We start from the raw sequence: 23,111 nt of genomic DNA, 5'->3' as shown, positions 1-23,111 counted from the left end.
AAAAAATTCTGCAGGCAGTTTTTTATTTCCTTGAAAATATTTGAGGTTTTTTCCATTTGATACTTGATTTTTTTTCCCTTTGGGCAGTTTTTGGCCAAAAAAATATTAAGTTCCCAGTTGCCAATGAACAACATTTTAATTTTTTGAATTTTGGGATAAAAATTAGAATTTTATTTTTTTAATCAAAATTGTGTTTTCTGACCAGCTCTATTTTTAGTCCACCTCAAAATCAAAACTAGAAATTTCCTAGCACATCATTTTTAAAACAGCACGTTAGTACTTTTTTTAAAAAAAAGTGAGCAGAGATAAAAGTAAGAAAAAGAACGAGAGATGAAAAGCAGTGAAAGCATATTCTTGTTTCATTCCTTTGTGTAAGCAAGGAGAATTTCCAATAAAAGTCCTGAGCAAATGACCTTCAGTAAAACAATCTTGAACAATTAGACAATGTCTCTTTTCCTATACAGACTTTGATTTCACCTTCTTTACAGTGAAAACCACACCTTAAAAAAAAAAAAAGGGAGAGGGAAGGAAACAACAACAAACAACAACAAAAAAGCCTGAAATTTTAGTTACACCACATGTGGTTTTCATTTGTAAAAAATGAACAAGCTGTTTGTGGTTAAACTGTCTAATCTGCTGTTATCAATCTAGCGCTGCATTCAAGATTTACAGGATACATCAGCTTCTGTGCCACATTAGCTGTAAAAGGGAGAGGGGTGGGAGGAAAAAGGAGGAGGAGAGAGTTTATCCTGAGGAATAATATTTCCAATGCAGCCACACTCACACTACATCTGGTTGTGCTGGTAGCGGCAGTTAAATTGAAATATTTCACAGCGTGTGTCAGAAACATGCAGAATGGTAATTATGACAGATCTGATTAAGCCTGAGTGCCACTAGCTCCCTGGCCAGCTCCGGTTGTGCAGGTGTGACCTTGTGCGTGCCTGCGTGTGTAAATAAAATTAATTACAAGCGAGAGGGCGAAGGCTTCAGTGACATCACAAAGCGGAGAAACTCCCAAGGGGGAGACCTAATGGAATATTTTCCCTCAGTCTAATAATACAGTTCATATTGACTTGAGGTAATTAGTGGGATCATTAAAGCAGTTTTCCCGGCGTATTTGGCTGCCTGATCAGATTAGTGAAAATGTTCTTCAGAACAAGCCCTGTGTGGTCTGCCAAAGGAGGAGGAAATAAAAAGCAACAAAGCATATTTTAGAATGATAAGCAGTGCTGGACTTTCAGTCCTGCAAAATGCTGTACTGATCTCTGGAGTCTAGAAATCCTACTGTCTTGACCCTTTCAATTCTTCCATACAACTTGCACATGCTCCTGCTTCGTACGGGCTAATTTCCACGAACACCTTCACTGTTTAAAACTGGATAAAAGGCATCTTCACTGATAGTTTTAAAATGACTAGGTTCAATAATTGGGGGGGAACCACGAAAAACAAACACAAACAGAGCTTGATAAAAAATAAACTACATTGGTTTCAAAATTGGTAATATTTTGAGGTCATAATAGGCTTAGCATAGCAAAAAAAGTTTTAAAAAAATAGGTCTTCCATTTTAACAGAACATAGAGCCCTGAACAAGAAATGGACCATTTGTTTAAAAACACTCTATTGAGCATGCTCTATCTTGCAAATGGAATATGCCAAGCTCTGTCACAGATGGCAGGCTTTGACAGTTCCCATCCGTAGCGTCGATACTCGACAGTTCAGCACAAGATCAGTGACATTCTGTCTCATTAGAGCCACGCTAATTATCACAGCTAGTTTCAGGGGAAACCATGTGTTGCAATGGTCAATTTGAAGGAGTCTGTGCATCAACAAACTGGTAATAAGGATCAGACACCTTATTATATGACAGCATGCTGCCTATGATCTGATTTACTGAATCGGAGGTAGTGAGGCAACAGTGAAGCCTGATGGGTTGTGGAACAGCGTGTACACAATGCATGTCTAAAACATGCTTCTAAAAAAGGAATTACACAGAAATATTATACATAAAGATTCCAAAACTGTGAAGTCATAATAATTAAGACTTTTTTCCTTTATCATGAAACCCTACTGAGATGGTTAAAATACCGTCAATTGACCTGATTGTCTGTAGTCAAATAAAATCAATTACTAAAAATGAGAACAGTAAAATTATGGACTATGCTAAACTATATTTCATCTGATTCTTTGGTTTTTTCAATTGCAATAACTACGATGAACATTTCAGTGTCAGGAAACACTGCTCAATTTTTGGATAGGACTTTAGATCCTGCAAAATGTTGTCCACACATGACAATTTCTCTGTATACATCCACAGACCTCAATTCTAATTTTCAGACAAGGATTCCCTCCCCCCAGTACAGAGTCATTCAACTAGCCATTGTGCTTTGCTACTGTTATTTTCATGCCAGTCTGAAAAAGGCTAATGGAGGGTTTTATCCTGTCAGGTGTGGCATGCCCTCAACTCCCACAGATCTCTATGGATCTCTTGCAAGACCTGGCTATGAAGGTGTTAAAGATTAACTCAGGAATAATGTATGACAGGTGTGCAACCCATTCCTCTAGAGAAGCTTTTCTTAGATCTTGTACATAATGTTTTCTGAAACGGGTGCAGATACTTAAAATTGGTTCAGGCTAATGTATTTGGATATGCGGTGGGATAGCTATTTTATAACACTGTTTAAAATGCTTATTGCCTCATCCACACTGGACAGGTTTGTGTCGTTAACGTGAATCAGTTGTAAGCCACTTGTACAAGTTCAGAAAACAGTTTTAGCCTGTGCATAGATAAGGGCAGAGTCTTTTCATCTTCTTTATTTGTTGAAGGTATTGAGTGGTCCATAAAGAGCTACAGGGTGGTTAATCTAGTCCTTGTACATCATATTGAAATGCTTTCCATTCTCACGTTATACATTGTCTTTGACATAAAAAAATTCAGTGTTGTTTGGTTCATTTTATTTATAAAGCTTTTCTAGGGCAACCAGCACCGCAGTATCAGAGCGCCTCAAACATTAAGGAGTTTATCCTCACAATATCCCTGTGATGCAAGGACTATTATTATCCCCATTTTACAGATGGGAATCGAAGCACTGAAACATCAAATGACTTGCCCAAGGTCACAAAAACATCCTGTGCTACAGCCAGGAACAGAACCAAAAACCCAGTTTAAAAGACAGTCAAGTTATTGCCCCCATTTTGCTATTGCCTACAGTCTCTCCAGAAATGTTTTTTTTAAAAGACCAGTCATTTCATGAAGTGCTTACTCTTACTTCTAAGAGGAAAGGTAGTGAAAGTTAGAGAATATGGGCAGAGGTAAAGTCCTGGGGACGTTTAGTACTATCTTTTGCTTCTGCTGTCAAACATAGAAATTTCACTCTCCATGACCCCGTTTAGAAAGAACCCTACGACTTGCAATGTGATATTTTGTGAAAAACAAATTGGCATTATCTGCCAAGTTTCACAGTTTCACTGAATGACACGCGGTGTTATGGAGCAATTCTTCATCCCAGACAGAAGCCAATCACTCTTTCCCAGTTTGCACTTTTCCCCCTCCATTCCTGTTGACACCTGATCCTATCCTGACTCCTGCTGCTCATGGCAAGACTACAACTGTCAGAGAAACCACACTGGGGCAGTCCAAAAAAGGAGACATGTTATATGAGGTGTTTATACTGCTAACATTTTCTACCTATAGAAGCAAAGATTTGAATGGAAACTTGAAATGAAGAAAGATGTAACAGTACATTTTATTTTTATCTAGTGTCTTTTATATGCAGTATCCCTACACACATCATCGAGAATCCATTGTAAGCTTAAGAAAAAAAGTTCTTAAGCCAAGATTTAAAAACAGGAAATGGCAGTCACTCTGAAGGAGACAAAGAAGGGAATAAATTCCAGATAGATGGGATATGATAATTAAAAGATCAAATCCCACTCTGGAGAGTCATTGTCTGCCCAAATCAGAGACCAAGGTTTAGCTGGGCAGAATGTGAATGGTGAAGGGATGGTGTGTCTTAATATATACTCAAAGAGCCCCCTCCTCCCCTTGCTCCCATACTATAACAGGGATGTCTCCGGATAATAAAAGGTTACCTTCCTATCAGAAAGTATTTGTGTGGGGAAAAGAACAGATCAAACATATAGCATTTATAAAACTGCTGGTTAAAAAGATAAAAGTGAGATAACAAACATCAATGTTTCACTATAAATCACTAGGTTTACAACAACATTAACATTTCCAGTAAAAGCAAGGTTTTATATATACCTGAACTCTAATGGCCTATTCTGAAAATATTTGTGCCAGGAAAAGCATGGTATTTCCATGCCAAAAGCAATTTTAGTGCCATTGTTTAGCATTCCCTTCCCAAATTAACTCTTTCCAAATCCATGTGTCAAAACCTAAAATTCGGTGTCTATTTCTCTTTTTACCCTATACCATGTTCTTTGATATGCATAGGTTAAAAACTGAGGGAGCTCTGAGTTGTCAAACGGAAGAAGTTTGACACTTCTGAAGAAATGCCACAGCACAAAATAATCACATTAGCAGGCAAGAATAGAATTTATAGTGTGTCCTTAACCACTGATTCACCTCAAGGCTTATGCATGCAAACCGATCAATTTCAAAGGGGCTAACTGTCTAACCAACTGGAATGACAAACATAGACGGACAGGAAATTAGGCAAAACAGTATAACATACTGCAAAAGAAATTGGTCAAAATGATATCTGACTATATCTGATTTTCAGAAGTACATACAGTACTTTTACTTCCATTCCAAAATTAAATCTCTGAAATTAGAGCTCAATTCCCACCAATTTCAAGAGCAAGGTATTATTATTCAGTGGGAGCTTCTCAAAAGGAATGCCCAGAACCCTGCAGGATTGAGCCCACAGAACATTATCTCCCCCTTTATATTTATTCTTCCAGTAGTAAGGCATCAGATTTAGGAAGAACTAGGCAGACTAACAGCATTAAATTATGATATATTAGGCATTTACAGTAACTGAAAGCAATACTCAAAATAAAGTACTCATTTTACTCAGGTTTTCATAGTGTGTTTCCTGAATGCAAAAACCCCCTCTGAACGTGAGCTGATTTTCACCAGACTGTTTTCCTCCCCATTTGACTTCAACATGTGCAGGTTACACCTTTTTAGGCAAGCCCATATAACACCTCAAAATACAACAAACATCATGGAGGGCTATTAATGTCTCTTTGCTGGACATACAGCTTAAGTCTCAGAGTTCTCGAGGGGGTCTGTGTGGAATAAAATTAGATTTCAACATCTGCCACCATAAGAAAAAAATTCATCTCTGGCTCCCATATGAAAACATTGTAACCAACGAACAGTTACTGAACCATGTTACTTTAATGATTATTACCCAAATCAACATTTTTTGAAACAATGAAATTAAAAATTGTGCTTTCATAATTATTTGAATCAGATTATCGTATTACAATTTTAATAAAATCTCAAAATGATTAAATCGGAAAAGTACTGTGTAGAGTGAAAATATATATGCAGAGGTTTCTTTTGTGTTTTGTTCTGACCTATTTTGGAGCTGGTTTGTTTAAATTTTAGCAAACAACGTGGTTAACCTCGCAAAAAGAACACAAATAGGCATATATCGTGTGTTCAAAATGTTTCTTATATTTGCATAGTGTTTTCTAAAGCTCTGCTTTTAGATCAGATATTATTGGGTAGTCTACTTAAAGTTTATTAGCCAGTCCGAACAATATAAAAAATTAACAGTTTTTGACTTTGAAATGATATGCTTTTTTCAGTTGGTTACAATTCAAAGAAATACAGGAAAGTTGCTATGACAGAGTTACAAAATTCTAAACCATTTAGATCCTCAGTATAAATGCACTGAATTTTTTTTTAAATAGTGTACATTTTTAATCTAATATTCACTGTTTAGATAATGCATTGATGGGTGCTAGAGAAAATTCTAAGATAAATAGAAGATATTGAAGTAAAACCTCAAAAACAAGAAAAAAGACAGACACCCCTCTCTACCTCCCTCCCAAATGTCTGATCATTTAATCTTACAAGCCAGATAGACCCATTTCTTCCAGGAGGCTTATGGACAGTCAAAAAAAAAAATCACCACCAAAATATCACTGTTAAGAAATGAATATCACTCCTCTAAGCAACAGCAATGATATTACTATTATCACCCTAATCTCTCCCCCGCTCCCTTACTTTTTTGCCTTAGTTTATATTGTAAATTCTGCTGAACTGGGATTCAATCTTCATCTGTTTTGTAAACTGGCAGGCCCATGTATGGTCCTATATTTCCAGATTCCCTAATACAATACACTAGATATTCAGTTTTTACTTTAACCCTGCCTAAATATAGACTTCCTTAGTTTCTCCTTTAATAGGCACTTTGTTCTCCAGGGCTCTATTCAGCAGAAATATATCTGCAGTCTTCTAGGCCATGCAAGCCCCACAGCCTTGTGGATACCTGCTACTCAACAACCTAAGCTCATGAGGAGAAAAATTAGCTTGTTGCAAAGGTCTCTCCACTAAAGATTTGTCTTTACCTTTTTGTGGAACTGCTTGGAGAAGGAGAGGTCAAGTAAATGAGATCCTCACCCCATGTACTGAGCGTCCTACACAGTGAAGTTACTCCAGCTTGTGTACAGCAGCAAGAGGTCAGAGAAAAGAACAAGTTCTGACCTTTGGCCATTTCACACCCCCCAACTAAACAAATATGTAATTTGCAAGAAGGATGGGAGAAGGAAAGAGTGTTCCTGCCCAATCCAGTCCACTGGAGAGTGATGGTTAAGTGGTATCCTGCCCTAACTCTAAAGAAAAGAATGGAACCCAATATTCTTGGTGATGCTGGAGCAATGGAGCTCCTCACCAACACCACCAGTCACTTTTTGCTTACAGATGAGGGAGGATTTCGGTCTCAATAAATCCCTCTCCTTTGCGTAGTGGTCAAGCTTCATAATACAACTATAAGCTTAACAGCTGCAGGCTTGATAACACATTTTAATGGAGTTATGTGTAACAGGATGACTAACAGTCAACCAACTATGGAAGACCCACCTTTCAAGCTTCTTCAGTGCATCTCTGGATATTATTGCCATGATCCAATGTTTTACCATATTGGCAGTCCAGCTAGATAGAGCCTGTGACTCTGTCGCTGAAAGGGAATTATCTTGAGAGGCTGTTTTATATCTAAATTAACTTTACGCAGTCTGAAACAGGTGGGAAGTAACCTCCACAGTGGAAGGGGAAGAAGTTCAGGGCCACTATCTCTGGTATATTTTGTACAAGTCTCAATTTTAAAGTAATGCAAATAAAAATAATACTGACTTTTTTGGTATCTACTGTTATTTCCTCTGGCCATCTGTGCATTTTTAAAAGCAAACATTGGAAGGGCTATCCTTCCTGAGTAGTTTGGAATATACAGATTTAAGCAAAAATACATGTAAATGTGAAAAGGTAAAAAAAACAAAAAAACAAACAAACAAAAACCACACGGACTTGTATATGAGAATCACACCATAATTCTGCTTATAATGCCAAAGAAGGTAGAGAGGTGAACAAAATGGACATTTCTCTTTAACACATAGTTTTGACATGTAAATAAAGACATCTGAAGAAGCACACAGGTTTGAAGCTGTTGTAACATTCTATCATAATTAGAAACGTTTCAAGAGCCCTGTAATTTCCAATAAAAAATTACAGTTATTTCCGATATACCAGCCATGATTCATGACAGAATTTTACATTCCATGGGAGATTATAGTGGCCTGATGTATGACATACTGAGTACAGTGCTAACATAAACAATTCAATTTAATGTTTAAACAGCACTTGGTGTTTAGAATCCCACAATAAAAGAAATATTATTGTAGAAATTATCACTTTGACAGTGATTTGAAGGGTAGGCAGGCATGTGGCCTATAAAGCTCTATCTATATCTATATATTTTTGTTGTTTTTTTTTTTTTTTTTTTTTTTTTTTTTTTTTTACAGTCCACAGCTTGAGTTTAATCATTTTGATATAACATTTCCAAAATATCCCTTGAAGTAATTCTGTACAACATATAACTTAAAGAACATCCATTCTCTACAATGAAATGGAACAAGTCCAGAAGGCAAATATTTCCAAAGTCAAAGTTTAAAAATTCTGAAAGGAAAAAACACTGAAGGTCCACATAAACATTCATAAACCTGATCATATTTTATCAGCAGCTTAATGGGCACTGAAAGACAGCAACTTTCTCTCAGAAGCAGTTTTGGGCAGTTAAGAGAATACTTAATAATTTAGCAGACTTAAATAAATTGGCAACCAGTGGTGCCTCTATTTCTTTTGTCAATATTTTTTCCAGTGTTGGTGTTAATACGGTCTTCTTTCCCATTTTACGTCTGACCGCCCTGCACTCTACTTGAGGTTTGAGCACATTCTCACTTGAGTCTTGCTTTTGAACACACTAATGAGCTTTCTTAAGACACGTTACTTAGAATCATCATGCAGCAATCGTCTGAGACAAACATACTGACAAGAGTATCTTATTCGCTGGTCTTCCTTCCCTTGCATAAAAGTAACATAGTTCCCTTCCACTAAACTTGATATTTTATTCAATTTTTAAGAACTTGTTATAAAAACACCTAATAGCAGAGGGTTAAAATTGAACACACATTTTTGTGTGTGTAAGTACTGTGTTTCATGAAGGTTATAATTTATGTCTATCCAGGATTAATTTACATGGCTAGATATGTTACCCTTATTTCTTTTAAATTTGTAAATAATATTTCATAAAATAATTTGCCTTTTGGTTTGGAATTGTGGACTTCTGAAGCTCTAGGGTGACCATATGTCCCATTTTGGTCGGGACAGTCTCTTTTTTAAGCCTTGTCCCAGCCATCCCGACTTTTTTTCTGCAAAAGTTGGCAAGAGCAAACTGGACAAATGCCCACTTTTGTCAAAAAAAGTGGGGTGTGGAAGAACATGAAGGGGAGGGCGCAAGGGGAGATGCCAGCCCCGTGCAGGGGGGCAGGCAGGGCTCAGGGGAGCAGCGACGCCAGCCCCGCATGGGGAAGGGAGGCCAGGCTCAGGTCAGTGGTGCAGGTCAGCCCTATGCAGAGAGAGGGGCTCAGGCAAGCAGCTCGGGCCAGCCACATTCGGTGTCCCGTTTTCTCTTTGGGAAATATGGTCACCCTATTGTTTTGCTATTTTTGCATAACAAGCAAAACAAATGTATCTACATCCATACAGCTCCATTGTGTCCCTATTTCCTCAAAGCTCACTTCTGACACGTCTCTAGCTGATCCAATAGCTGCACTAACCACCCCCACAAAATCCAAACATCGAACTCTCTAGTTATAACACCTGTTATTGCCAAAACTAGTCACCTGATCAACACTGCAGCAGTATAGAGCATTTACTCATTCACGGTCACTATGAATTTAAGAAGTTGACAATTTTGGCCCTCCAGGATCTAACCTTTGGGCAGACAACAAACCTATCTTACTGTTAGGGACAACGTCTTCGTCTTCTTTTTTCAATTCTGGCAAACAAAAGGTATCCTTTAGTTACCTTAGGACTCGGCAATAAATGTAAGTAGCTGTACTACTACATGTTGCTAACCCAACAAATAATTTAATTCATATAGAAAACCAATCACAAAGACTGTAAAAATCATATATAAAACGTAAGTTGTTGATAACTGGTGAGTCCCTACCTGGCTTTTGGTTGCTGCAACCTTTGCAAATAGTGCTTGAGACACTTTAGCTCTCTTCATTTCCTGCTGAATCTCATCATATATGGAAGCATTAATGTTCATGGTATTATTTTCTGGTTTTCCATTCCTCTCCGTTGCAACAGTAGCTGTTTTTACCTAAAAAATATTTTATGAGATTGTCATTTTTCATTATGAATGAGTGACTTTTCTCCTCAAGTAGTGTCTCTCTCCCTTGTATGCTTTTACTCAGTCCTACTCAGATTTCCTTTCATGATTCTCTTTCTTTTCAACCTTTCAGTATTTTAACATTATGAATTATCCATGGTTCAGGAAAATGGGCGTTAAGAAAATCCTGCACACTGGTACAGGTGAACGTACCCAAAATAAAATGGTCAGTCAGCTGACCACTATAAATTACATCATCAAACAAGTTAGGTGGAAACAGCCTCACAGAGACTTTCAAATCCTGAAATGAGTCTTTCCCCCACCCCCAAACAATTAAAGTAAAAATTATAACTGCAGTGTAAAGGGATCACCAATGAAATCAAAATGCAGACAGATATATCTTGATTGATGACCAGTACAGTCAGTTGCATCATACAAATGTAATACAGTTGTCACTTTAGATTGAATCTTTTTATGTTTTTTTCTTATGTTTATTTTTGTATCTTCTATGAAAAATCAGTTTACAACGTTGCACATTGAAATTCTCTGCTCATCCATGAAATGGGAATAGGGAGGGCCTTCTCTAACTACCATAATGGCTAGTTAGTTGTACTTTACTTATGTGTACCTGAACTGTTTTTCACACCATACCATACCCCATCAAGGATACAGCACAGTGTGCACCATCCCCCTGCAGAACAGGCGATGGGGGATGGCACTTCTAACCTGCAGATGTTCGGAGAAATGTGGGGGAAATCTGGCCTCGCTACCTCAGGACAGCATAGTTCCCTGAAGAGGTATGATGGTAATGCTTTTCTCCCAGTTGGTGGCCATAGCATAATGGGGTCACAAGCATTCAACTGAGGCCCTGAACCTGCCAGGTGATACAAGCAGGCAAGGTGGACCTTTAGACCCCACAAAATCCCACTGAGGGTCAACGTAGCCACAAGAGGTCTGCTCAGATGAATCAACTTGCAGGGTCAGGACCAGAGTCTACATTATCTTGGGCTTTAAATTCCCCAAGGATGTGAAGGGAGATGATGATAGCATGATGAATAACTATAGCTCTAACCCCACTTTGCATGAGCTCTAAACTGCAGAGCCCCAAAAGGATGAGTCAAAGGGTTGGGATAAGAGGGGGAATGCAATTTAGGTAACCCCTTGTCCTCTGAACAAAAAAAGGACCAATTTTGTGTGTAATCCATACTATACACCTTCCAGAATAGTCTGAGTATGTTCAAATATGGTCCATAAATTAAGAGTGCACATCAGCGCCGAGGATATGCCTACGAGGCTTCTCAGCAGCAGTGCAGGTATGCGCACATTAGCTGCAACAAGAGATGCCATTGCTAATCATCATGATCCTTCATAAAAGAAAAGCATGAATGTGGTTGTATTTGCCTTCTACTGTGAGGCATGAGTGCCTCCCAGCATGAACAGTGTCTGATATTAGTATGGATGCACAACTGAAAAAAAAAAATACTAAAAATGCAACTACCCCCCCAGCCCTTTACAGTATATTGTGCACATTTTTATCATTAGAATTTAACTTGCACCTACAGGGTGACAGACTGAGATGCTAAGTGAGACACGAAGCTTGTGCTGACCTCACGTACAGTGATGATTTTCACCTATTGACTTTAAAGCAACTGCTGATCAGGCTGTGCTAATAACTGCTAAGAAACACTTGAGATGCCTGGCAATGGGCAGCATAAGCAGTAGCATTAACATTTATGCCTCATACTGCAGCATGAGAAAACCCATACCTTGTTCTCCCTGGGAGACATTCCCACTGAACTCGAACTGGGCAGAAAGAGTATAGGTATGTTCTGAGTAGCATGCAGCAAAGTTATGTGCACGCTATGGACTCTCTAACCTTTATAATTTTGAAATGTACTGAAAGGTTACCTACAACTGTGATCATATTAAATGCCTTATTCTAAGCAGCTGTCAAACTCATGCAAAAAATCAGACTGAACTTTGAGACGAGAAAGCTAAAAGTGGACGGCTTTGTAGTCTAAGCATCTACACTGAAATACTGGGATTCCCTGGGACCATCAGTTCAAATCTTATCAAGGTTGTCATCATACTTCTGAGGCATGCAAAAATTCATGGGAGCGGTTGTGGAACAAAATAAAGAAGTCCTGCCTACTCTGCACGGACATTAACGCTTCCATGGCATGGTTTTGTATGAGGACCAATTTGCCTCTGTGGCCTTGGTCACAATTTCCACTGTTCTGCAGCGTGCTGGCTGGCTGCCACTCTAAAGGTGGCTACATAGTGCATTGGTGCTTTAGGATATTACCGCAGACACTACTCAATCAGTGCAGCGTACTGCCACAAAAGAACCCCCAGCAAAATCTGAGGGAAATATAGGATGTAGATGGATACATGAATTAGTAAGGGTAAATGCTTAATACTACAGTGACAGGAGCTACTGAAAACCCTAATGCTAACAGATAGACTGTGCCTATCTTTATGTTGGTGCAGCACAATACTGACTATGGGCCTGATCCAAAGCCCACTGAAGTCCACGGAAAGACTTCCATTGACTCCAGTGGACTTTATTCTCTATTATTCAGCACTTGATCCACTGACAGCTAAGTAAAATATTATGAGAGCCCAAATTAATGTTAGGAGAAAGCAAACACGACACTTCTGGGTATAAAATGATCGATCTTTGGGGCTGGAGGGAAATTTTATCCCCCAACAACCCTCACCCCTCCAAACTGGCATAATGGGTCAAGTGCAAAAAATGTTCCCCTGTCTCCTTAACAATTTCTCTTGAAACATCAGATGTAGACTATGGCTGGATTAGATGGACCACTGGTTTGTTGAATACTAAGTAACACTGCCAATTAACCTTTGGTAAGATATTCATATAGCAAAATTATTTCATAATGTATATAGCAACCTTCTAGTCTAATCTTGAAGTGTGACATTCTATAATTCTATTCAGAAGAGAAAGGTTTCATTAGATTCAGTTCTTTTTTGAGATAAGCTTTTGTGCTGGAGTTGGACCTGAACTCAAGGCACAACCATTTTCATTCTGGGGCAGAAAATGTGATGTGTTAGGGAAGGGGAAGAGGATCTCCTTTGGGATAAGCTTTTATAAACTAACCACAACTTCCACTTAAAAAAAAATCAAGATCAATTTAATGTCACTAAATATCAGCTAATCATTTTAAAATGGTAACCAAATTATGCTTACACTTGAGGGTGAAAAATATTTTACCACAATGTTTAATATCGTAAGACTATTCTCCTTCTCCCCCCACATTAGTCATTTCAAAAATATTTGAAAAAAACTTCATCCTTCCCAACTAGTCTGCCCAGATAGATATCTCATCACATGAGATTGATTACAGTCATGAGAAGTTCTGGAATCATTCACTTTTCCCAAACAAAGCACAAGGTGTTGATGGAGTAACCACTCTGAACAGGTTTTCACAAATTATGAAGTCTTTTCTTCCCCTCCTCCTCTTAGGCAAAAATCGAAACAAAAATCTTTTATGACACATTCTCATAAGTACTGTTTTAGCTTAAGGAGAAAACCCTTCTTTAATCCTGGTTTAGCTTTTAATATTACATCGTACATTAAAATTCACGAAGTAGTTCATTCCAGGCAAAACAAACTACTTTTCAGGTCTGCTCTGGAAATAGCACAGGAGGTATAGTAAATGCAGTTGCTTTCAGAACTGCTTTTATCAGGACAAGGTTTACTACATCATTATTATAGTGGCACCTGGAAGCAGAGTCCTAGTTAAGTGTCAGTGTTTTCATTAATTCTCTTCCATGGTGGTTTTCATAGGGGTAGAGGGTTTCATTTAATATTTTGTTCATTTTGATTTTAAGAAAAATGAAACTTGGCACAAAGATTATCAATGTAATTCAGACCATTTTTTATTTAAAGATGGGCCAAAAAGTGTAAGTTTCACCACTAAACTTTCTAAAGTTTCACCACTAAACTAAAGTTTCACCATTAAACGTGGCCTGATTTTTTTCTGGCATGCTTAGCACCCACAGGATGCACTGAAGTTAATGGAAGTAGAAAGTATCCCGTGCCTCCTGAAATGCAGGTCCAGCTTTCTCTAAACCAGAAAACCTGAGTCCTGTTCAGCCTTTCAAGTTTAAAGAGTGGGCTCAGAGAGACAAGGTGGGTGAGGTAATATCTTTTATTGGACCACCTTCTGCTGGTGGAAGAGACAAGCTTTAGAGCCTCACAGAGCTCTTCTTCAGGTCTGGAGAAGGAAACCAGAGTGTTCAAGGTAAGTATGAAGTGGGACAGATTAAGTGTAAAACAACAGATGGCTAGTAGGCAGCAGGGGGTGTCACAAGTTGCTGTAATGGACCATAAACCCACTGTCCCTGTTAAGTCCATGGTTTTTAGTGTGTAGTAGAGTTGTGAATTTAAGTTCTTAGGCTGGTCTTTTGAAGGCCCTGCAGGTTTTCTTTAAGGACAAGTTCTGTGAGAGGTCAGAGATTGACTGATCACTTTGTGAAAAGTAAAAAGGAAAGGAGTACTTGTGGCACCTTAGAGACTAACCAATTTATTTGAGCATAAGCTTTCGTGAGCTACAGCTCACTTTATGCTCAAATAAATTGGTTAGTCTCTAAGGTGCCACAAGTACTCCTTTTCTTTTTGCGAATACAGACTAACACGGCTGTTACTCTGAAACCTGTCTTGGTGAAAAGTGTTCATTAACCTGTCAGAGAGCGTTTTAGTCTTTTTTGTGTGAGTTCATTAAAGAGCATAGTGATTGTCTGGTTTCACCCCATAGGGCTTGTCTTCACTGGCAATTAACAGCGCTGCAACTTTCTCGCTCAGCGGGTGACAAAACACCCCCCTGAGCGCAGCAAATTGCAGCGCTGTAAAGTGCTAGTGTAAACAATGCCCCAGCGCTGGGAGCTACGCCCCTCATGGAGGTAGTCTTTTTAAAGTGCTGTGAGAGGTCTCTTCCAGAGCTGTGCCACGACCACACAAGGCACATTAAAGTGCTGTCGCAGTTGCCAGTGTAGACTAGCCCATAGTTGTTATTGGGGCATTTGATGCAAGCCTGGGAACTTAAATTCACAACTCGGTTGGACACTAAACACCATGGATTTAACAGAGACACTGGTTTTATGGCCCATTGCAACAACTTGTAACACACCCTTCTGCCTACTAACTCTCCATCGTCTTACCACTGCAGAGGTGTTAACTGCCCACTTCTTTTTAAATTGTCTCCTACAACGTGTGAACCCCTTATGCTTAATCTGCCCCATCTTATATTTAGTTTGAACACAGTTTTCCTTCTCCAGACATGAAGAGCTCTGAATCTGGAAAGCTTGCCTCTTTCAACAAGAGAAGTTGTTCCATTAAAAAAAAATTACCTCATCAACTGTCTCTCTCTCATATCCTGAGACCAAAACAGTTACAACAATACTACAAACAAGAGTGGCCTTAGATTTTTGGTGCTCAAATTGAGACAGCTTTTGACCTGATTTTCACAAGTATGAAGGAATCGTAACTTCAGCTGAAATCCATAGGAGCTGGGAGTGCTCATCACTTCTGGGGGGAATTAAATACAAAGGTTTCTCAAGTTAAGCACCCAAAACATTGAGTCACATAAAATCTGAGGGAGCGTTTGAAAATGCTGGCCTTGTAGATTATACTTTGTCCTTGATCTGTATACCCTCACTTTCACATATGCTGATGGGAGGGCCGTGTCTGGCCAAAAAGGATCCCACCTGATTGACTGGAGGTTTTTCGGGCTCCCTTCTGCAACAGAGATTATTCAGTTTTGAGAGGGAAGTACCCTGCAGGGTGGCTCAAACAAACATTCTGCAAAGGAAAACCTGCAGCTCAGAACAGCCAGGCATATAGACACATCACAGTCAGCTGGGGTAGAAACTTATAGGGACTCTGGCCTGAAATTATCATGCTCCCACTCTCTCAGGCTTGCTCCCGTTTGGAAGCCAGCCTGTAAGAGGTAACAAAAAGATCCTGAATCCTAGAGATCATTCTTTTAGGGGCACTAGGGAACAGGAATGAGGCAGCCACTCAAGAAGCTCCAGTCCAAGGAAGGAACATGCCCCTACACACCATGACACTGATCAGGATGGAGAGTTCCACCCCAGCAAATCAGCAGCGAATGAAGTATATCTACTGAAAATAATTAACAATGGCTGTTTCTTGCCACCCTTCCATGCCCCCATTTCCTGGCAACTTATTTCTTATTAGATGCTTATCCCTTAGGCTTGGATTAGAACTGCCCATCCCCCACATCTGAGATGGTGCAGGGTTGTTTCTTCCACTGCTACTTTACGGCATTGCAACCTTCTCGCTCAGGGGTGTGAAAAAACACCCCCCTGAGCGCTGCAAGTTTCAGCACTTTGCCCAATGGGGTTGCACTCTCAGTGGGGCTTACTGGGTGACACTGTTATAGGAGAATATTAATTAATATCACCACCTGTATGAGCACAAGCTTCCACCCCAGGATGTGGCAAGTTGAACAACTCTCCAGTGCAAGCTCATACATGTGGTTTGCCTCCTTTGGTTCAGTCAGCCTACATGGCAGATAGCATCTGTAGCTTAAGACCCAGGTAATCTGCACGAGTCTGATGTTGAGTATTGGGGGATTTATTTATTGGAGGAGGAAGAGCAGGGGTAAGGGGCAGAAGAGCGCCTTACAGGTTTTCAAGGAAGAGGTGGAAACAATCCAGATACATTAGCTCAGTAGTAACTAGTGAGCACGCTGTTTGAGTGAGAAACTCAGCACAGCTCTTCCTAGCTCAGGGTTGAACTTGGTCAGCTGTTGCATTACCATTAGAACACCAGGGTCCCGACTGGATTTTTGCATGCAATTTTGTGCACGATTCACACACCCAGTGAGGATGGCCACTAATGGTTAAGTTTGCTCTACTGTCTGCCTGCCAGTTGGCAACACAAGAGATCCTTTTCAGGATGTTTATTTTCACATCCATCCCAAACAGATAAACTTTCAATTGCAAAATAAACCTTCCTGTGTGGCATATTAGATCCCAATTTCATGGTTTCATATCTTAATTGTTTCAAATCTTACTGGTCTTAAAATTTAGTATCAAAATATGTTTGCTGTTGTGCAAGTATGTTGTCATGCTAAATGGTCTGTTTTGTCTTTAAACAATAATCCAAGATGTCCATTGCTGAATGAGCAAAATATTAATTTTCTCATTGTATAGTGAACTTTGTTTGCTAGACTATAACTTCTTATAAATATGCAATAGGTAGGATGTTATTAATTTCAGTGGGTTTTATTTAGTGACAAATAAAAACTAGACAAAAATTCTTCTGATGATAAATATTGAGGCCACTGCTATGATCCATCTAATAGAGGCATCATAATTCAAGCATTTACACTACTATGAACTATTTCCCCTACAATTTATAGGATTTATACTATTTTCCAGTGTAACTAACAAAGAGGAAATATATGTACTGATTATTTAGGACTTTTCATTTTTGAAGTTAGGATTCAGGACATCCCCATATGGCTATGTATACTTACAGATGGGCAAACTGAGGCAGAGAATGAAAGTTACCCAAGAGGGAGTCAGTAGCAGCCAGAATAACAACTCAGACATTTCTGTCTTGATCACTAGACTATGTGTGTGTCTCAGGTAAAATCCTAGCGTATTTTGTAGTACAACAAACAAAAATACTGCATTTAGGAAACAGTCTTCTTATCAGTTTTACAGGACACAAATATTAATCTTACATTTATTTTTATAAAATAAAATATTAATCTTACATTTATTTTTATTTTTTTTTAAACTGTGTGCTACTTCTACTTTGAACTGGCTGTTTTTCAATGACTTTTTTCCAATGGGAATCAATGATGCACATAACATGCTAGTATACTCAGTAACTAACTAAGCATAGATAGATATTGAATATGGTTATAAGAATAACTTGGTCATTAATAGTACATGGTGTCTTCACAGAACCATATATATTAACTTTTTGAAAGATAAAAAATGCAGAAGAACGGCTTTAGAATACATTAGGTTGCTTATGTAGTTTAAATCATAAAGCAAATTCAGACTTAAGGCTGACCCTTTCTTTGACTTAACATTCTGCCTGTCAGTATTGCAGTTAACCTGATTTCTTAGATCACCAAATGGTCCAAGACCACTGGAGACAGTGTGGCATGACCTTGGTATAAGGGGATAAGTTAAGAAGGAAGAGCCTGCCTTAACTGTTAATTACTTGGCTTCTGGGGGCAGGCAGGACTATTAAACCAAACTCAGATGTTACTTTAACAGTTATCTGTATTTAACTATTCTTCCACTAAAACATTACTATATAAATAGTGACCCTCATCCTTTATCTTTAATGGTATCTATAGGGGCCTTCACAGACTAAACTTCATTAATGACAACAAAAATAAACCATTTGCACAGTCTGTTTTGTTCCGGTACAGAAATTTCCCTTCTTCATGCAATGCATTACAGCAGATCAGAAGCTACCTCCATTCCATCCTTTTCTACAAATTTGTTATTAATCAGGATTTTTAGTATTCATTAGCTAAAGTTTTTACAAAAATATTCTTCATTAAGTGTACTATATTCAAAATGCATACAGCACACAGCAATCAGTTGTGTATGATCCTGATCAGTATTGTTACCCTTCAACAGTCATTTACTCAAACAGACTTCCCAGGACCCAAAGCCCTATTCAATACAATTATTTTGGCTTATGTATAAAGCATATGTTTCCCACAGATGCTTGTACAGTAGTGCACATTTTTGTGTGTGTGGCTATTCTAGCAGTGGTACAACTTTGAGCCAGAGCAACACAAAACCTTTCAGCAGAGATGCAATATTTTGTAATAATCTTTCAACAAAGACAGTTTTTCTTTTGCAGAGAAACCAGCACATTCCTATGGCCCAATCCTGTACTCCCCAAAACTACCATCGATTCCGTTTGACAGTTGCTGAGAATTCAAAATTAGGTCTCTGTTGCCTAGTCTGACAGACCCTCACATGAGGAGTACTTATTTGAGCAAGTGGTCCCACTGGATTTCAGAGAAGTGAATAGCAGTTTTACTTGACTGAGGGTTGAGTAAAGACTTACGGATGTTGCCCTAGGCCCCAATCTTTCAAAAAGATCCATGGAGGAAAGACACTTATGTCTACCTGGGAGTCACTGAAGGGACTCCATGTGGACATAAAGGTTAAGAGTGGTACAAATCATTGGAAAACTGGAAAATGTAAAAATGTTGATGTGAAGAGAAAATTTCAGGAATGTTTTAAGGAAATTTCCCCCCATTTTTTCAGCTACTTGAACCAATCTCTGTGTTAAGGACATCTGATCAGGTTCTTAATGAGGCAACACTACCTGCTCAGTGGTAGCACAGGAACCATGGGTCTGCTCCTGCTCCCACTGAAGTCAGTAGGACCAGGAGTGGACCCTAAATCGTTATAGTACCTATTTAAGCTGTTACATTTAATGCAGACCAATAGTTACAAAAGAAATAGACAGCTGCAGCAGCACAGCAGCCAGCAAACAGAGCTGTAAACAGGGGAATTTGAGCGGGAGTTCTGTTGGAGGAGAAGGACTTAAGTGAGACGTCTGACTGATACAGAGGCAGCAGTGGTAGTGACCCAAGCACTGGAACACACAGTGAAGAGGACTGGATGTGGAAGCTGCGGCATGTACATGATCCTGGAGGGGGTACCTGAAAAGAGTTTCATCTGCATGAAGTGCTGCCTGATAGAGCTCATGGAAGAAAAGATCCAAGGACTGGAGATGCAGGTGGAAACTCTGGTTGAGTTTAGAAGGGGGTTCAAGCAGATGATGGAGCAAAGACATGAGGAGGCTGAAGGAAAAAGTTCAGATTTGCAGATGGAAGCAGGGCCAAAAAACTCTAAGGGGATACTGCTGGGGGAGGAAAGTGGACATGTGACTAAGAACTAGGCAGAGGAAAAGATGGGCTAGTGAAGGAGAAACAGAGCTCAGGAACAGGTTTTCGGAGTTGGAAAATGAAGACGGGTCACTGAAGGTGAGAGGGCAAGGAAGAAGAGAAGAGCAGCTAGTCCTCTAGGAAGAGGGGAAGAGTCAACGGAGATAACACCACCAAATGTGAGCCCCAGGAGGATACAGGATGGGTTGAAGAGGATTGCAAGGGACAATAGGAATCAAGAGGACTTGCAGCCAGAGGGAACAGGGGATAGACCAGAGAATTGCACCATCACCAGGTCTACGTGATTGGGGACTCCTTACTGAGAAGAATAGACAGGCCTGTAACCAGAGCTGATCCAGAGAGCAGAAGGGTGTGCTGTCTGCCGGGTGCTAAGATACAGGATATGGACCTGAGGCTAAAGAGTAACCTAACAGGAGCAGGAAAGAATCCATTGATTATCCTTCATGTGGGAACAAATGATATGGCTAGATTCTCGCTGGAACATATCAAGGGACACTATGCCAGGCTGGGGAAGATGCTTAAGAAAATCGAGGCTCAGGTGATCTTCAGTGGGATTCTGGTCCTAGAGAAGGGCAAGAAAAGTGTGACAAGATTATGATGATCAACAGATGGCTCAGGCAGTGGTGCTAAAGGAGGGCTTTGGAATGTATGGCCACTGGGAAGCACTCATGGACAGAGGACTGTTCTTCTCGGGACGGACTTCACTTGAGTAGGGAGGGAAAAACTTCTAGGATGGAGGCTGGCACAACTGATCCAGAGAGCTTTAAACTAGGAATTTGGGGGAGATGATTGGGAGATGTCCAGGTAATCTCCACGCTGGATTTTAACATTGAGAGGGAAGAAAACCAAGAAAGAAAGGATACAGCTGTCGGTAGTAGAATGGACATAAGGAGGAAGGGTAGTGTACATACTAGTCTAATAGGTGATACTGGTGGTAGAATGTCTGTGCCTAATCGGGTAAAGAATGTGAGAGAAGTCAAACAGCAAAAATTAAGATGTTTGTACACTAATGCGAGGAGCCTAGGTAACAAAATGGAGGAACTTGAGCTATTGGTGCCGAAAGTGAAACCAGATATTATAGGAATAACAGAAACATGGTGGAATAGTAGTCATGACTGAAGTACAGGTATTGAAGGGTATGTGCTGTTTAGGAAAGACAGAAATAAAGGCAAAGGTGGTGGAGTAGCATTGTATAATCAATGATGAGGTAGACTGTAAAGAAATAATAAGTGATGGAATGGATAAGAGAGTCTGTCTGGGCAAAAATCACATTGGGGAAGAAAGCTACTAGAGCCTGCCCTGGGATAGTGCTTGGGGTGTACTATAGACTGCCGGGATCAGATTTGGGTAAGGATAGAGACCTCTTTAATGTTTTCAATGACGTAAGTACTAATGGGAACTGCATGATCATGGTAGACTAACTTCCCAGATATAGACTGGAGAACAAGTGCTAGTAATAATAATAGGGCTCAGATTTTCCTGGATGCGATAGCTGATGGATTCCTTCACCAAGTAGTTGCTGAACCAACAAGAGGGGATGCCATTTTAGATTTGGTTTTGGTGAGTAGTGAGGACCTCATAGAAGAAATGGTTGTAAGGGGCAACCTTGGTTCGAGCGATCATGAGCTAATTCAGTTCAAACTAAATGGAAGGATAAACAAAAATATATCTGTGACTAGGGTTTTTGATTTCAAAAACCCTAAACTTTAAAACATTAAGAAAATTAGTTAGGGTAGTGGATTGGACTGAAGAACTTGTGGATCTAAAGGCGGAGGAGGCTTGGAATTACTTCAAGTCAAGGTTGCAGAACCTATCAGAAGCCTGCATCCCAAGAAAGGGGAAAAAAACCTCACAGGCAGGGGTTGTAGACCAAGCTGGATGAGCACACATCTCAGAGAGGTGATTAAGAAAAAGCAGAAAGCCCACAAGGAGTGGAAGATGGGAGGGATCAGCAAAGAAAGCTACCTTATTGAGATCAGAACATGTACAGATAAAGTGAGAAAGGCCAAAAGCCATGAAGAGTTGGACCTTGCAAAGGGAATTAAAACCAATAGTAAAAGGTTCTATAGCCATATAAATAGGAAGAAAACAAAGAAAGAAGAAGTGGGACAGCTAAACACTGACGATAGAGTGGAGGTTAAGGATAATCTAGGCATGGGCCAATATCTAAACAAATACTTTGCTTCAGTCTTTAATGAGGCTAATGAGGAGTTTAGGGATAATGGTAGGATGACAAATGGGAATGAGGATATGGAGGTAGATATTACCACATCCGAGGTAGAAGCCAAACTCGAACAGCTTAACATAGTTACTATTTTTAAGAAAGGGAAAAAAAACGTGATCTGGGTAACTACAGGCCTGTTGGTTTGACATCTGTAGTATGCAAGGTCTTGGAAAAAATTCTGAAGGAGAAAGTAGTTAAGGACATTGAAGTCAATGGTAATTGGAACAAACTACAACATCGTTTTACTAAAGGTAGATCGTTCCAAACCAACCTGATCTCCTCCTTTGAGAAGGTAAGATTTTTTAAACAAAGAAAATGCAGTGGATCTAATTTACCTTGATTTCAGTAAGGCATCTGATACGGTTCCACATGGGGAATTATTAGCTAAATTGGAAAAGATGGGGGTTAATATGAAAATTGAAAGGTGGATAAGGAACTGGTTAAAGGGGAGACTACAACAGGTCATACTGAAAGGAGGTTACTAGTGGAGTTCCTCAGGGATCGGTTATGGGACCAATCTTAATCTTTTTATTACTGACCTTGGCACAAAAAGTGGGAATGTGCTAATAAAGTTTGTGGATGAAACGAAGCTGGGAGGTATGGCCAATACAGAGAGGGACCAGGATATCATACAGGAAGATCTGGGTGACCTTGTAAACTGCAGTAATAGTAATAGGATGAAATTTAATAATGAGAAGTGTAAGGTCATGCATTTAGGGATTAATAACAAGAATTTGTTACAAACCGGGAACACAGCACGTGGAAGTAACAGAGGAGGACAAGGACCTCAGGAGTATTGGTTGATCACAGGATGACTATGAGCCGCCAATGTGATATGGCTGTGAAAAAAGCTAATGCGGTCTTGTGATGCATCAGGCGAGGTATTTCCAGTAGGGATAAGGAGGTGTTAGTACCATTATACAAGGCACTGGTGAGACCTCATTTGGAATAGTGTGCGCAGTTCTGGTCTCCCATATTTAAGAAGGATGAATTCAAACTGGAACAGGTACAGAGAAGGGCTACTAGGATGATCCAAGGAATGGAAAACCTGTCTTATGAAAGGAGACTCAAAGA

The 23,111-nt window shown here is 39.5% G+C and overlaps 1 protein-coding gene across 10 annotated transcripts in view; it reads right to left on the bottom strand.

Moving 5' to 3' along the window:
* Positions 1-23,111, bottom strand: part of SATB1 (SATB homeobox 1) — a 106,693-nt gene that overhangs the window by 20,019 nt on the left and 63,563 nt on the right. For all 10 annotated transcript variants that reach the window (XM_074945679.1, XM_074945681.1, XM_074945682.1 and 7 more), the window contains one exon: positions 9,702-9,857. In XM_074945679.1, coding sequence (XP_074801780.1) covers positions 9,702-9,857 — 156 coding nt within the window. The remainder of the gene's footprint in view (positions 1-9,701; positions 9,858-23,111) is intronic.

This window comes from Natator depressus, chromosome 2 (assembly GCF_965152275.1).
Source record: "Natator depressus isolate rNatDep1 chromosome 2, rNatDep2.hap1, whole genome shotgun sequence".
Taxonomy (NCBI): domain Eukaryota; kingdom Metazoa; phylum Chordata; order Testudines; family Cheloniidae; genus Natator; species Natator depressus.
This window is presented reverse-complemented; position numbering and strand designations above follow the sequence as displayed.